The following is a 17,827-nucleotide window of genomic DNA, read 5'->3' as shown; positions in this document are numbered from 1 at the left end:
CTCGTCCAAGGCTAGTCTGGCTCTTAATTCGCAAGCTTTCGGCAGCCGTCCGTTGAGATCCCACTTCTGACACCAAACGTTAATACGGATTCTTTTTCCCTCAATCTGTTTCAGCAAATACACTGACATGCGAACACCTCTTGCCTTTTCTGTAAAAGACCTTTATTGAAGATTCTCCTGCCGGGACTTGTCAAGACAAAGGGACACTCTCAATCAGAGCCTGTTTACCTTCCCCTGGACAAGTCCTTTTCAGCGTGAAAAGCACAATAGATATACATTTTCAAAACAGAACACATTTGATTAGCACTTGGTCTATCCAATCACTTTCTGCCTCCCCCCCGCCCCCTCGAGTACATCCAATGGCAGGCAAGAAAGTCTCCCAATTAGGGCTGGTTTCAGGTAGGTTAGTTATAGCTTTGCTACACTGTCTTCCCTTACCAGTAAAGAACCCAATTAGTTTCTCTTTCTCCTTATCAGTAGAAGTTATTACTTTTCCCTTCCTATCTAGGATTGCTTTCATTCTTTGTGCTGCCTTGGGCTTTCTCATGACCCGTGTCTAACCTCAACTTCAACTCTTGGTAACCCCTTTTTTTTCTATTGATTCTGCAGTTGTCTGTATCTTGACCATTTCTTTAGCTATTTTCCCATGATTCCCTATCTCCATCCTTTTGCCACCTTCTCTAGCCATCTACCACTTTCGCAACCCTTTTACACATTCTCAGGGGCATAATCTTAATGGCCTCCTTCCTGTCATTGGATATGGTCCTAGTTCCTTGGGATATTTCGTGTCCCAGTTACTATACCACGGCTTGTCCGATTTGTGCCTTTTTTGGGATTTACTTTGAATCCTGTGTGCTGCAGGACTTCCAGGATCTCTATACGTGCTCTTGTATGCTCCCTATCATCCTCGGATGTTATTAGTAAGATCATCAACGTATTGTAGTATTGTACTCCTATACAGGGTTAAATCCACCTTTTCTATGGCTCAACTCATAGTCTGGTGGAATATAGCCGGGCTACTGTGGAACCCTTGTAGGACCCGTGTCCAGGTGTGCTGATGGTCGCCGACTTTGAAGGTGAATTTATCTTGGGACTCTTTTGCCAGGGGCATGGACCAGAATCCATTGGCTACACAGTGAAGTCCTTATGCTCTGGTTTTAATCCATTAAATGTTGTGGCTGGGCTGGCCACGATGGGATGTTGACGGAGAGTCACATTATTGAAGGCAGTATAATCAATAGTTATCCGGTATGATCCGTCCGGCTGTTGCACGGGCCAGACAGGGGAATTTGTTGTTCCCTCTATCTCTGAGTATACCGCTTTCCAGTAACTCCCCCACTATCTGTCTCACAGCTTGTGTGGCTTCTTGTTTTATCGGGTAGTTGGGTATTTCCCACATTAGCATGCCTGTCAAAATTACTTTGTTCCCCGAAGGTATTTCTAGATTGTTTCCAAACATTTTAGTTTTATTTCTTTCGAAAAAAGAGATCAGCTTTAACATTTTATTTTGAATTTATCTCAGTATTTTGTTGTGCCTTCTCTTAACCCGTGGTACTTGAAACCTTCACAATAAAATTAACTCTTCACTGTTCCCATCCTAATCTCTGCTCCCCTTTTGTAATATTTGTATTTATTGTTGGATTACAAAATGTCAAATATAGTAATACTGGTTTTTTTAATCATAAGAACATAAGAATTAGGAACAGGAGTAGACCATCTAGCCCCTCGAGCCTGCTCCACCATTCAACAAGATCATGGCTGATCTGGCCGTGGACTCAGCTCCACTTACCCGCCCGCTCCCCATAACCCTTAATTCCCTTATTGGTTAAAAATCTATCTATCTGTGATTTGAATACATTCAGTGAACTAGCCTCAACTGCTTCCTTGGGCAGAGAATTCCACAGATTCACAACCTTCTGGGAGAAGAAATTCCTTCTCAACTCGGTTTTGAATTGGCTCCCCCGTATTTTGAGGCTGTGCCCCCTAGTTCTAGTCTCCCTGACCAGTGGAAACAACCTCTCTGCCTCTATTGTCTATCCCTTTCATTATTTTAAATGTTTCTATAAAATCACCCCTCATCCTTCTGAACTCCAACGAGTAAAGACCCAGTCTACTCAATCTATCATCATAAGGTAACCCCCTCATCTCCGGAATCAGCTGAGTGAATCGTCTCTGTACTCCCTCCAAGGCTAGTATATCCTTTCTTAAGTAAGGTGACCAAAACTGCATGCAGTACTCCAGGTGCGGCCTCACCAATATCCTGTACAGTTGCAGCAGGACCTCCCTGCTTTTGTACTCCATCTCTCTCGCAATGAAGGCCAACATTGCATTCGCCTTCCTGATTACCTGCTGCATCTGCAAACTAACTTTTTGGGATTCATGCGCAAGGACCCCCAGGTCCCTCTGCACTGCAGCATGTTGTAATTTCTCCCCATTCAAATAATATTCCCTTTTTCTGTGTTTTTTTCCAATGTGGATGACCTCACATTTTCCGAAATTGTATTACATCTGCCAAACCTTAGCCCATTCGATTAACCTATCTAAATCTCTTTGCAGCCTCTCTGTGTCCTCTACACAACACGCTTTCGCACTAATCTTTGTGTCATCTGCAAATTTTGTAACACTACACTCTGTCCCCTCTTCCAGGTCATCTATGTATATTGTAAACAGTTGTGGTCCCAGCATCGATCCCTGTGGCACACCACTAACCATCGATTTCCACCCCGAAAATGACCTATTTATCCCGACTCTCTGCTTTCTGTTAGCCAGCCAATTCTCGATCCATGCTAATACATTTCCTCTGACTCTGCGTACCTTTATCTTCTGCAGTAACCTTTTGTGTGGCACCTTAACGAATGCCTTTTGGAAATCTAAATACACCACATCCATCGGTACACCTCTATCCACCATGCTTGTTATATCCTCAAAGAATTCCAGTAAATTAGTTAAACATGATTTCCCCTTCATGAATCCATGTTGCGTCTGCTTGATTGCACTATTCCTATCTAGATGTCCCACTATTTCTTCTTTAATGATAGCTTCAAGCATTTTTCCCACTACAGATGTTAACCTAACCGGCCTATAGTTTCCTGCCTTTTGTCTGCCCCCTTTTTTAAACAGGGGCGTTACATTAACTGCTTTCCAATCCACTGGTACCTCCCCAGAGTCCAGAGAATTTTGGTAGATTATAACGAATGCATCTGCTATAATTTCCGCCATCTCTTTTAATACCCTGGGATGCATTTCATCAGAACCAGGGGACTTGTCTACCTTGAGTCCCATTAGCCTGTCCAGCACTGCCTCCCTAGTGATAGTGATTGTCTCAAGGTCCTCCCTTCCCACATTCCCGTGACCAGGGAGGACCTTGAGACAATCACTATCACGAGGGAGGTAGTGCTGGACAGGCTAATCGGACTTCTCATTTTGCTTATAGTGATTCACAGATCACAGAATGCAAAGTTCTGGTTTTATAATTGTGTGCCCAATTTCTGTTTTAGAAGCTGAACATCAAAACTCTAATCTTTTGCTCTGTAACTTCAATTTTGTGATACAGTATTTCATAAATTACATCTTTTTAAGCTTCGGCTTCTGACTCAGTAGTTGTGTAATTTTATTAAAAAGGCTTCCAAACCCAAGATTTTCTAATATAACCAAAATGTTTATCAAGGAGAATCACCTGAAATATCTCGATCCCAATTCAAATATTGTACTGCCAATCTTTTATTTAAAACTCTTTTTACTGAGCTAGAAGCTTTCGTGTCAAGGTTTTACACAAAGGAAAATGGGGGCGTACTTCCCCAGCCCGCAGGCTTTTTTAAAGGCATTACAATTTCCCTTCTCTGTTCTTTATCTCATTCCTAGACTAAATTTATTGTCTTTCAACCCAATGTAATCAATGATTTTATGTTTTCTTTTGACAAGTAAATGAGTGTGTCGAAATTTTTTAAAAAACCAACGGGACCACGCATTTTTGACCTTTTGCTTAACAAAGCTATCTTTTGTGAATTTCCTAGCTCCGTAACTTATCATCCGAATAAATCCGCACCTGCGCTTCCAACTTAAAATGTAATTCAATTCTAGGTTCGCACTTTCTTAAAACTTCCCACATACAGGACAACACTACAAAGGGTTAAAAAAAAAACTTTTACTCTGTCCGAAAAGTGGGAGGAGCTAAAACAAACATACAGCTCCACCATTCTTTCAAACAGACTTTCAGATACATGAAAAATTCATTAATTCCCACCTCAAATATTCCGCAGTCACAAATCACACAAGCACTTTCATTCAAAGACAGACATTCACAAAAGTCTCTTTTCATTGAACAAAGCTTATTAATTGTTTGGCCGGCTCTATTCTTGGATCCATACATTACTTAAGATAGTGACTATCAGGTTTTTTATGGTCGCCCGAAAAATATCCTAACCCCCATAAGAGAGCAGTGTCCAGCATATCTTTACACGCCATACTTAGTTTTTGATACATCTACCCTTATATCGGTTTCACTGTATTCTCAGATGCTGACTGTCTTCCCACTTGTATCACCTAACCCCGGTGTCTACGGTCCCACCGACTTCTTATCGATTAAACTGTATTCTAGATACTGACTGTCCCTCTAGTCAGTTTCCTTTACCGCTAGAGCCTGCAATCCCATCGACTCGCTTATCGATTTATCTGTATTCTAGATACTAATGGTTCCTCTACCCGGTTCCCCTTGAACTTTGAGGCCATATCCACATCGATGCTTTCTGATAGTGTCTATCTTGACTTCCCACTTCTAGATACTGATGGTTCCTCTATCCGAACTTAGAGGCCATATCCACATCGATGCCTTCTGATAGTGTCTATCGTGACTTCCCAATTCCCCAAAGTCTTTTACACCATAGCAGACCTTTCACAGATTCAATACCCCGGGGCAACAGACACGTCTCGTAACGGCTCACATCGGATTATGAGTGGTAGTTGAAGATACTCGTGATGGATTCGTCTACATTTGTCTGTAGGCTGCCCATTGTAACCCTGCTTGCAGCGCCATAATGTTGGGGGTATTAAAAATATAACACTTGCATGAAAGGTCTTTTATAGAGAAAAGAGTTGTTTATTAAAACCTGATTAATCAAGGGAGATCCAGCCTCATCAGTACCGTTACTGAGTGCTCTCACCATCGATCTCACAGGACAAGCTGTGTAATTACATTTTTATACAGTTTAGATACAGTCAAAATGGTGGAACTATGCGGGGAAGTGTTCCATTGGTTAATACAGGTTACAGCAATTTCATTGGGTGCTACAGTTACATTAGAAATTACTGTAACCAATAAAATTAATGATTCCATTGGTACATTCAGTTCTGACGACTGTTGCTAGGGAATAGTCCTCTACAGGTTATGTGTTACATTTCTGGGAACGTCTTCCCAGGCTAATTCTCAGACTGATGTCCTTGGCAGACATATGGCTTCCCTCTGCTTAAAAGAGGCATTGTCTCTGTTATCTCCTGTGGCTGGAACATCGTGGCCTCCTATCATTATTTTTGTGAGCTGTCTACATAAATTTTGTGGGTGTTCTTATCTCCCAAGAGAATTTCTCTGACCTTAGTGTTTCTGCCTAATTCAGCTATTTTACCATGAACGCATTTTAAACCTTACTCTCAGTATTTATTTTAATTACAACGTTTTACTTTCTCCCTAATTAAAGTTTCTCGCTCTTACAAGCTGCATTTGGAAAATAAACATTAATTGAACCTGTCGGTTACGGCATTCATTAAATCGAAATTAATAGAAATCACCAGAAAAAATATCTTCTGGAATTTACTCAATGGGGTGTGAGTCTCCGCTGAGGGTTTGTTACAGTTTTGGTCTCCAACTCCAATCAAAACGGCCTGATTTTTGTCAGCTTGAATAGTGAACATACTGCAGACCTGTCTGCTCACCGATTTTTAAAATAATTTATTATTATTTATTGTCCCTCTGCCCCCAATCTCGATGGGATGACAAAATACAATTCATTTCCCCAATTTGGACTTTCAATTATTGGAAAAAATCCTAAGGGACAGGATAAATGTTCAGTCAGAAAGACATGGTTAATCAGGGACAGTCAGCATGGATTTGTTAAGGGAAGGTCGTGTCTGACTAACTTGATTGAAGTTTTTAAGGAGGTAACATGGAGGGTTGATGAGGGTGGTGCGTTTGATGCAGTCTATAAGGATTTTAGCAAGGCTTTTGATAAGGTCCCACATGGCAGACTGGTCATGAAAGTAAAAGCTGATGGGATCCGAGGCAAAGTGGCAAGTTGATCCAAAATTGGCTGAGGCAGGAAGCAAAGGGTAATGGTTAGTGGATGTTTTTGTGACTGGAAGGCTGTTTCCAGTGGGGTTCCACAGGGCTTTTTGTGGTATATAATCAATGATTTAGACTTGAATGTAGGGGATATGATTAAGAAGTTTGCAGATTATATGAAAATTGACTGTAGTTGATGAGAAGAAAGCTGCAGACTGCAGGAAGATATCAATGAACTGGTCAGGTGGTAGAACAGTGTCAAATGGAATTCAAGAAGTGTGAGGTAATGCAGTGAGGTAATGGGGAGGTCTAATAAGGTGACGGAATACACAATAAATGGTCGGACATTGAAGTGTAGAGGAACAAAGGGACCTTGATGTGCAGGTCCACAAATCCTTGAAGGTAGCAGGACAGATAGAATAAGGTGGTTAAGAAGGCAGAAGGCATACGGAATACTTACCGAGGCATAGAAGACAAGAGCAGGGAGGTTGTGCTTGAACTGTATAAAACATGAGTTAGGCTACAGCTAGAGTACTGCGTGCAGTTCTGGTCACCACATTACAGAAACAAGAGGGTACAGAAGAGATATGAGGATGTTGCCTGGACTGGTGAATTTTTAGCTATGAGGAAAGATTGGCTAGGCTGGGGTTGTTTTCTTTCGAACAGAGGAGGCTGAGGTGCATAAAATTGAGGGGCCTAGATCGAGTGGCTAGGAGGGACCTATTCACCTTAGCAGAGGGATCAATAACCAGGAGGCATAGATTGAAAGTAATTGGTTGAAGGTTTAGAGGGGATTTCAGGAGAATAATTTCACACAAATTGGAGGGGGTCTGGAGCAGTGCCTGAAAGGGTGGAAGAGGCAGAAACCCTCATCGCATTTAAAACATACTTGGATATGCACTTGAAGTGCCATAACCTACAGGGCTACGGACGATGAGCTGGAAAGTGGGATTAGATTGTACAGCTGTTTGTCAGCCAGCACACACACACACTGGGTTGAATGGCCTCCTTCTGTGATGTAAATTTATATGATTCTATGAAAACTACAATTGTCTGTTCTGAATTTCTATCCTGCATTCAGTGATGGTTTTTCTAAACTCCTTTTACAGGGCATTAAAAGGGGAGGATTTGCAGACGGGAAACTCAAACCAGACATCACATCAAGATCTGACAGTTACTCCATTCATCAGGACCTGAATATCATCTGCCTGTGAATGTGGAAGAAGAAATGTTTGTCTATTCTGTCTGTGGGAAATGATTTCAAACATCAGTGTGACTGGAAAAGCACCAGACATACACACCCGAGTGAGAGTGTTCTAGTGAACTGCCTGTGTAAAGAGCTTTAACCAGTTACATAGCCTGAAAAAATATCGCACCATTCACAATGGGGAGAAACCGTACACGTGTTCTGTGTGTGGATGAGGCTTCAACTGATCATCCAACCTGGAGAGACACAAGGACACCCAAACGATGGAGAAACCATGGGAATGTGGGGACTGTGGGAAAGGATTCAATTCCCTGTCTGAGCTGGAAACTCATCGATGCAGTTACACCGGGGAGAGGGCGTTCACCTGCTCAGAGTGTGGGAAGGGATTCACACTGCCATCCCACCTGCTGACACACCAGCGAGTTCACACTGGGGAGAGGCCGTTCACCTGCACTGTATGTGGGGAGGGATTCACACAGTTATCCATCCTCACTTCACACCAACTTGCTCACACTGATGATAGACCCTTTAAATGTTCTGACTGTGAGAAGAACTTTAAAAGCACAAGGGATCTACTGACACACCAACGCAGTCAGTCTGGGGAGAGACCGTTCACCTGCACCGAGTGTGGGAAGGGATTCACTTACCCATCCCACCTGCTGACACACCAGCGAGTTCACACTGGGGAGAGGCCGTTCACCTGCTCCGTGTGTGGGAAGGGATTCGCTCAGTCATGCAACCTGCTTACACACCAGCGAATGCATACTGGGGAGAGACTGTTCACCTGCTCCGTGTGTGGGAAGGGATTCGCTCAGTCATGTAACCTGCTTACACACCAGCGAATGCATACTGGGGAGAGACTGTTCACCTGCTCCGTGTGTGGGAAGGGATTCTCATTGTCATCCCTACTGTTAAGACACCAGCGAGTTCACACTGGGGAGAGGCCGTTCAGCTGCTCAATGTGTGGGAAGAGATTCACTCAATCATCCCACCTGTTGACACACCAGCGAGTTCACACTGGGGAGAGGCTGTTCACCTGCTCTGACTGTGGGAAGGGATTCACTAATTCATCCTACCTGCTGAAACATCAGCGAGTTCACACTGGGGAGAGGCCGTTCATCTGCTCTGAATGTGGGAAGGGATTCACTGATTCATCCAACCTGCTGAAACACCAATATACTCACCGGAGAAAGACTGTTCCCCTGTTCAGTGTGTGAGAAGAGATTGACTCGGTCATCTATCCTGCTGACACACCAGGGAGTTCACACCGGGGAGAGGCCGTTCCCCTGCTTCCTGTGTGGAAAGATTGACCTGTTCATCACACCTGCTGAGACACCATCAAATTCACGTGTGACTGCAGGGATTCGATTCTGCTGTTAATCACATCCAGGACTGAACCATGTTCATTCTGACAGTTGGAGTTTGTTTCTGCTGATGTTAATAACCCTAAAACTGGGCTGGAGTTTAATCTTTTGATACGTCAAGTAAATCAGCTTTCTTTCAAACACACTGTCGAGCATTGGATATCTCCAAAATAAGAGGAAACTACCTGATGTCCTATTACAGACTGTTCCATTTTTGGGCCTTTCCTGCTTCTAACTCTAGATTATTTCAGTTCTCATACCTTCGGTTACTGTCGGGGACATGTTCCAGCTTGTGTGATGAAGTGCTTCCTGTCATCACCACTAAATGGCCTTGCTCTAATTTTAAGGTTATGACCTCTTGTTTTGGACTCCCCCAAAATAGTTTCTTTATCTACCTTATCATCTCTTTTAATCATCTTAAAACACCTCAATTAGATCACCCTTTAATCTTCTACATTCAAAGGAATACAAGCCTAGTCTCTATAACCTGCCCCATAATTTATAAAAGTCATCACTAAGTACAAGGTAGAAATTCTGAACACATAGTTCTAGTTTCTCTGAAACATTCTTTCGTCTCTTGTCCCTAAGCTATAAGTCCCCCGTCCAACGCACTCTCTCCCCGACACATCCTCTCTGTTTGAAATCCAGATTCAATTCATGCTCTGATTTTTCTCCATTTCACTCCTGAAGGTGCTGCGTGATGTTGGGGTTCGGCCCCAGTCACTGCCCTCAAACAGATACATAATGAGGGGAAATCAATCTCTACCTTTAACTCACAGCGACATGGAAAGAGGGAAATGAATGATCTTTTCAACACCTGGTCCACTTGGCACTGAAGTGTCTGAAACTCCACTGCCTGTGGAAGGAGCTTTAATATCGCATCAGGGAAACAAAATAGTGACAAATGTTAAACTGTTTCGTTGACGAAAGAAATCTTGCGTTAGTTTTTAAGCCATAAATTGTTTGATGGGTTCGCACTGACTCACCAGACTGTCCGACTCAGGTTACACCCCTCAAGCTCCACGATTGATTGCAGAACACGCTGCTCCCTTGGCCTTCCGACCTTTCTCCCTGTTGGTTCCCAGGGCAATCAATCACCACTCGCCAACATTATGCTGCCAGATGAGGTTCAGGGGCTCAGAGGAAGGAAATAAATGAGGCTTTGAAACAGATGGGAAATGCAATTAGAGAAACATGATTCAATATATTAACAAAACTATTTAAAATCAAATGAAATTAATTATAATTAATATGGTCACTTCATGCCAAGTGGGAAACAAGTGATGTCTGGACTGTGCAGGAGTGTTTGCGCCTGGCTACACAATGTGTCACTGGCTCTCCGCTCCAAATGCAGTTCTTCCAGTTTTGCTCGAGTAAATAAGGAGCAACTGTTTCCATTGGCAGAATGATTGGTCTCCAGGGGACACAGATTTAAGGCGATTGGCAAAAGAACTAGAGACAACATGAGGAAACTTTTACACAGCGAGTTGTGATCTGGAATGCACTCATGATGGCTCAAGTGTCCACCTTCTGTGCTGTCCCATTCTATGATTATGGCGGATGTCCATACCCAGAGTGCTCCGCATGGTGGAATATGCCCTATCTCCATCAGGTGGGGGGCGGGGGTCAGTTCTTCTGAGCCCAGTAGGACCAACAATTTCCCATGTGGGACTGTCGAGGGAGGTGGGTTCCCTTCCCTGAAGGACATTCGTGAACTTTAGTTGGGTTTTTCCGATAATCCGGCAGCTTTTATGGTCACTTTTTTTCTAGTGCAGGCCCCACATATGACCAGATTTTTTCAGCTCAATTTCACAAACTGTCTTTATGTTTTTGTGGGTTCTCTCTCTCACTCCATTTTTCCTGTTTGAAATTCATTTTACACGGTATTAAAAGGGGACAATTTGTGGACTGGAAGTTCAAATCAAACATCACATCGAGATCTGACGGTGTTACTCAATACATCAGGATCTGAATATCATTTGAACATGGAATCGAAACGGTACATGTGCTCTCTGTGGACAAGGCTTCAACCGATTCTCTGACCTGTCGAGACACCAGCGAGTTCACACTGGGGAGAGACTGTTCACCTGCTCAGAGTGTGGGAAGGGATTTACTCGATCATACATCCTGCTGAGACACCAGCGAGTTCACACTGATGAGAAGCCTTTTAAATGCCCGGATTGTGGGAGTGCGATAAAAGTTCCAGGGAACTGACGTGCCATCAACGTGTTCACACTGACTACAGACTATTCAGGTGCTCTCAGGTGGGCTTTTATCTGACCTCGCTACACCAGCGCACTCACATTGGGGAGAGACCGTTCATCTGGTCCAAGTATGGGCAGGGAGTCTCATTCATCCAGCCTGTTGACACACCAGCGAGTTCACAAGTGATTGCAGGAGTTGGATTCTGCTGTTAATCAAATCCAGGATTGAATCGTGTTCATTCTTCCAGTTGGGGTTTGTTTCTGCTGATAATACTCCTGTAACTGGACTGGACTTTACTATTTGGGATATAGGTAAATAAATCCGTGTTACTTTCAACACATTGCTGTAGATTTTTATCTTTCCCACCTGAGTGTTTAGCATCACCTGGTTGGAGCTCAGTAAGGACAATCTGGAGGGAGGATTCTACGGTGGGAACAGAACTTCAGCCTGGACACAGTCCTTCAGGGCCACACTGAGAGGCGCAAACTGCACTTTGGTCTTTCTCGTCTCTCTTCACTGACGGCAAACTCTCTGTGTAGGTTAATCTTGACGTGTTTAAGGACCAGATGATATCCATCTAAGGGTGTTTAAAGAGATGGGACGGGTGCTCTGTGAACCCCTTGCCCATATCTTCAACAGCTCAATAGAGTCAGGGATTGTGCCCTGAGATTGGAAGGCAGCTCACGTACTTCCCATTTTCCAGATTGGGGACAAATCCGAGCCCGGGAACTGAAGGTGCATCAATGTGACCTCGATCACCGGGAAGATGCTTGAAGGGATTCCAGGAGATGCTGTTTTCGATCATGGGGAAAGTGAAGGAGCCCATTAGAGATACTGAATGCGGCTTCCACAAAACAAGGTCACGTCTTACAAACTAGCTTGAGTTTGTAAAGAAGTTGTTAGGTTGGTGAATATCTACCTCAAGGGTGTCAAACTCATTTTCTCTGGTGGGCATGATCCAATATCCTGGCACTTGGCGTGGGCCACATTCAGCAAAAGTTATTAACATAAGAATAAATGAAGATAAACTATATCGGAATTTACATTTAGATTTTATTTACTGCTGTTGCTCCCAATCCCTGGCACCTCTTAGCTTGAGCATTTGTGTACTGACCCTGCTCAAACCATAACCAGAAAGATATCTGTGCATCGCTCTGACTGACCACAAGGCTGTGTCACTATCCCACAGACACATACCGTTTCCTTGTTTCACATCTCCATACAAACACCATCTCTTTACACATCCCCTTTCTATACAATTACAGCAGACATGAACAAGGGCCTGAGGCTGATTAAAAGAAATAAGAACATAAGAAATAGGAGCAGGAGTTAGGACATTTGGTCCCTCGAGCCTGCTCCACCATTCAATAAGATCATGGCCTCAACTCCACTTCCCTGCCTCCTCCTGATAACCCTCGACACCCTTATTGTTCAAAAATCTGCCTATTTCCACCTTAAATACATTCAATGACCCAGCCTCCAAGGCTCTCTGGGGCAGAGAATTCCAGATTCACGACCCTCTGAGAAAAAATTCCTCCACATCTCAGTTCCAAATGGCCGACCCCTTATTCTGAAACTATGCCCCCTAGTTCTACATTCCCCCATGAGGGGAAACATCCTCTCTGCATCTACCCTGTCAAGCCCCCTCAGAATTTTATACGTTTCAATAAGATCACCCCTCACTCTTCTAAACTCCAATGAGTAATAGTCCCAACCTACTTAACCTATCTTCATAAGGAAACCTCTTCATCTCAGGAATCAACCTCGTGAACCTTCTCTGAACTGCTTCCAGTGCAAGTATATCATTCCTGAAATAAGGAGACCAAAACTGGACATAGTACAGGTTGAACCTCTCTCAGCCAGGACTCCCTTATCCGGGTGGTACATGCACAGAACACGACCCGTTTCCCCCCACCACCCACGCCCCCACCCCCCCAGGTTTCCCATTCCCTTTTTAGGCACAATGGTGATGCCTTTCCTTTATGATTTAATTAAATCATTCACCTAAACAGAAAATCGAACACATTTACTGGAAAGAAAGTGATCAGCAGTAGCAGAAGCCCCTCAACCTAGAACACCTCGGGGCCCACTGGTCCCGCCGACCCCTCGGGGCCCGCTGGTCCCGTCGACACCTTGGGGCCCACTGACACCTCGGGGCCCGCTGGATCCCGCCGACACCTCGGGGCTCTCTGGTCCCACTGACACCTCGGACCGTCTCTGCCTATTGACACCTCAGGGCCCACTGACACCTCGGGGCCCGCTTGACCCACTGACACTTCAGAGCCTGAACTCGGGCAACCTCCTCCCCCCCCGACCTTGAGCGACCTCTTCCCACCCCTCGGGCCAATGACCTTCCCTCATCTGACAAAACGCCTCATTCGGCACAGACCAGATCCCATGGGTGCTGGATAAGGGAGGTTCCACCTGTACTCCAGGTGTGGCCTCACCAATGTCTTGTACAGGTGTAGCAAGACTTCCCAACTTTTATCCCCCTTGCAATAAAGGCCAATACTCCATTTGCCACGCATTTCATTGCAACAAAGAAATGTTCAGCTAGTTTCCATTACAGGCAAAATGCAGAGCAAAAGAGCAGCATACTGGCATCTTAACAGGATCTCATCGACCTACAGGCTTTTGTTAAATACATTTGCTGAGTGGATATAAATGTAAACCAGTTTTGCGGCGTGATGCTCTATTCACACATCGAAGGAGAGAGAGAGATGCTGTTGGGGCACACGCTAAGTCCAGTAGCTAAAAGTGATTAATCGACTGGGTTTTATATTTTGTGATCCTGGACCTGTTACCAATACCAGCAAAATTAAAGCCCATGGAATATAAGAGACAGTGGCAGCATGGATCCGGAATTGGCTAAGTGACAAGAAACAGAGAATAGTGGGGAAAGGTTGTTTTTCAGACTAGAAGGTATGCAGTGGTGTTCCCCAGGGGTCAGTGCTAGGTACCACTGCTTTTCTTGATATATATTAATGACTTAGACTTGGGTGTGCAGGGTACAATATCCAAATTTGTAGATGACTCAAAACTTGCAAGTATAGTGAACAGTGAGGAGGATAGTGAAAGACTTCAGGAAGACATAGACAGGCTGGTGAAATGGGCGGACACGTGACAGATGAAATTCAACACAGAAACGTTCAAAGTGATACATTTTGGTAGGTACAATTTTAAAGGGGTACTTGAACAGAGAGACCTGGAGGTATATGTGCACAAATCATAGGTTGAGAAAGCAGTTAAAGAAACTTACAGGATCTTCGGCTTCAAGAATAGAGGTATAGAGTACAATGACAGAGAATGGGACGACCTTGGATCCGGACTGAAGGTGATGGAGGTTGAACAGTTTCCCGTTTGTTCTGTAGACTAGCTCCACTCCAGTGGGGAGGTTACTGAGGGTGTGATGCAGCACTGCAGTAAGGAAGAACGAGAAGAGCGTTGGTGCGATGACACAGCCTTTCTTGACCCCGGTCTGAACGTGGATTAGGTCTGTGGTGGATCCGTTGGTCAGGATCATAGCTTGCATGTCATTATAGAGCAGGCAGAGGATGGTGACAAACTCTGGAGGGCAGCCGAACTTGAGAAGGAACCTCCATAATTCCTCACGGTTGACAGTGTCGAAAGCCTTTGTGAGGTCAAAGAAAGCCATGTGCAGAGGTTGGTATTGTTCCCTGTATTTCTCTTGTATTTGACTCGCTGTGAAGATCATATCCATTGTTCCCCTGAGTGGGCAGAGTCTGCATTGCAACTCTGGGAGGTGCTCCAACCACAGGGAAAAGGTGATTGAGGAGGATTCTTGTCATTGATTACAGTACACAAACGACGCTTGTGTCTGCGCAGTCAGAGGCCGAACACCAAACCATCGTCAATACCTTCACGGAAGGGTAGGGGAGCATTGGCCTTACACTAAGCATCCATAAGACAAAAGTCCTCTATCAACCTGCCCCCGCCACACAGTACTATTCCCCGATTATCAAAATCCACAATGAGGCCTTGGACAACGTGAACCATTTCCCAAACCTCGGGAGCCAACTGTCAACAAGGACAGACATCGATGATGAGTCCAACACCGCCTTCAGTGTGCCAGTGCAGCCTTCGGTCGCCTGAGGAAAAGAGTGTTTGAAGACAAGGACCTCAAACCCGGCACAGAAGTCATGGTCTACAAAGCAGTAGTGATACCCGCCCTCCTATATGCTTCAGAGACATGGACAATGTGCAGCAGGCACCTCAAAGCACTGGAGAAGTATCACCAATGCTGCCTCCGCAAGATCCTGCAAATCTATTGGCAGGATAGGTGCACCAACATCAGTGTTCTCGCTCAGGCCAACAGCCCAAGCATCAAAGCATTGACTGAAAGCTCGGTGCCTCAATGCGAGGAGTATTTGGAACCCAGGAGAGGGCTCTGAGCTAGTTAGAGTTGGTGATAGTTCAGATGAACAGGACCCCAAGAAAGAATGCAAAAGGCAGGAGGCAACAGAGCAGAGTAGCACTGGGGTAAGTGTAAACCACAAGGTGATAGGAAGGGACATTATGTATGAATATGCAGGAGGGGTCAAAACTAAAAATCATGGTTTAAAAACTAGTATTAAAACACTCTACCTAAACGCACGCAGCATTCAAAATAAAGTAAATGAGTTGACGGCACAAATCATTACAAATAGGTATGATTTGCTGGCCATTACAGAAACGTGGTTGCAGGGTGGCCAAGACTGGGAATTAAACACACAGGGGTATCTGACAATTCGGAAAGATAGACAAAAAGGGAAAAGAGGTGGGGTAGCTCTGTTAATAAAGGATGATATCAGGGCAGTTGTGCGAGATGATACTGGCTCTAATGAACAAAATGTTGAATCATTGTGGGTGGAGATTAGAGATAGTAAGGGGAAAAAGTCACTGGTGGGCGTAGTTTATACGCCCCAAATAATAACTTCATGGTGGGGCGGACAATAATGGAGGCATGTGAAAAAGGAATGGCAGTAATCATGGGGGATTTTAACCTACATATCGATTGCATCAAATCAAATCGCATGGGGTAGCCTTGAGGAGGAATTCATAGAATGCATACGGGATTGTTTCTTAGAACAGTATGTTACAGAACCTACAAGGGAGCAAGCTATCTTAGATCTGGTCCTGTGTAATGAGACAGGAATAATAAACAATCTCCTAGTAAAAGATCCTCTTGGAATGAGTGATCACAGTATGGTTGAATTTGTAATGCAGATTGCGGGTGAGGAAGTAGTGTCTCAAATGAGCATACTATGTTTAAATAAAGGGGACTACAGTAGGATGAGGGCAGAGTTGGCTAAAGTAGACTGGAAACACAGACTAAACGGTGGCACAATTGAGGAACAGTGGAGAACTTTTAAGGAACTCTTTCAAAGTGCTCAACAAAAATATATTCCAATGAAAAAAAAGGCGGTAAGAGAAGGGATAACCAGCCATGGATAACCAAGGAAATAAAGGAGAGTATCAAATTAAAAACCGATGCATATAAGATGGCCAAGGTTAGTAGGAAACTAGAAGATTGGGAAAATTTTAAACGACAGCAAAGAATGACGAAGAAAGCAATAAAGAAAGGAAAGATAGATTACGAAAGTAAACTTGCGCAAAACATAAAAACAGATAGTAAAAGCTTTTACAGATATATAAAATGGAAAAGAGTGACTAAAGTAAATGTTGGTCCCTTAGAAGCTGAGAAGGGGGATTTAATAATGGGAAATGTGGAAATGGCTGAGACCTTAAACAATTATTTTGCTTCCGTCTTCACAGTGGAAGACACAAATACCATGCCAAAAATTGCTGGTCACGGGAATGTGGGAAGGGAGGACCTTGAGATAATCACTGTCATTAGGGGGGTAGTGCTGGACAGGCTAATGGGAGTCAAGGTAGACAAGTCCCCTGGTCCTGATGAAATGCATCCCAGGGTATTAAAAGAGATGGCGGAAATTATAGCAGATGCATTCGTTATAATCTACCAAAATTCTCTGGACTCTGGGGAGATACCAGTGGATTGGAAAGCAGCTAATGTAACGCCGCTGTTTAAAAAAGGGGGCAGACTAAAGGCAGGTAACTATAGGCCGGTTAGTTTAACATATGTAGTGGGGAAAATGCTTGAAGTTATCATTAAGGAAGAACTAGCGGGACATCTAGATAGGAATAGTGCAATCAAGCAGACGCAACATGGATTCATGAAGGGGAAATCATGTTCAACTAATTCACTAGAATTCTTTGAGGATATAACGAGCATGGTGGATAGAGGTGTACCAATGGATATGGTGTATTTAGATTTCCAAAAGGCATTCGATAAGGTGCCACACAAAAGGTTACTGCAGAAGATAAAGGTACGCGGAGTCAGAGGAAATGTATCAGCATGTATAGAGAATTGACTGGCTAACAGAAAGCAGAGAGTCGGGATAAATGGGTCCTTTTTGGGTTGGAAATCGGTGGTTAGTGGTGTGCCACAGGGATCGGTGCTGGGACCACAACTGTTTACAATATACATAGATGACCTGGAAGAGGGGACAGAGTGTAGTGTAACAAAATTTGCAGATGACACAAAGATTAGTGGGAAAGCGGGTTATGTAGAGGACGCAGAGAGGCTGCAAAGAGATTTAGATAGGTTAAACGAATGGGCTAAGGTTTGGCAGATGAAATACAATGTCGGAAAATGTGAGGTCATCCACCTTGGAAAAAAACAGTAACAGGGAATATTATTTGAATGGGGAGAAATTACAACATGCTGAGGTGCAGAGGGACCTGGGGGTCCTTGTGCAT

General features: G+C 44.0%; 1 protein-coding gene across 1 annotated transcript in view; it reads left to right on the top strand.

Annotated features, from left to right (window-relative positions):
- LOC139274144 (zinc finger protein 271-like) overlaps positions 1-10,450 on the top strand; it is an 83,240-nt gene extending 72,790 nt beyond the window's left edge. Inside the window, exon 2 of the mRNA XM_070891186.1 lies at positions 7,733-10,450. Coding sequence (XP_070747287.1) covers positions 7,733-8,695 — 963 coding nt within the window. The 3' untranslated portion in view covers positions 8,696-10,450. The remainder of the gene's footprint in view (positions 1-7,732) is intronic.
- The last annotated feature ends 7,377 nt before the right edge of the window (positions 10,451-17,827 follow it).

This window comes from Pristiophorus japonicus, chromosome 9 (genome assembly GCF_044704955.1).
Source record: "Pristiophorus japonicus isolate sPriJap1 chromosome 9, sPriJap1.hap1, whole genome shotgun sequence".
NCBI classification, from domain to species: Eukaryota; Metazoa; Chordata; class Chondrichthyes; family Pristiophoridae; genus Pristiophorus; species Pristiophorus japonicus.
This window is presented reverse-complemented; position numbering and strand designations above follow the sequence as displayed.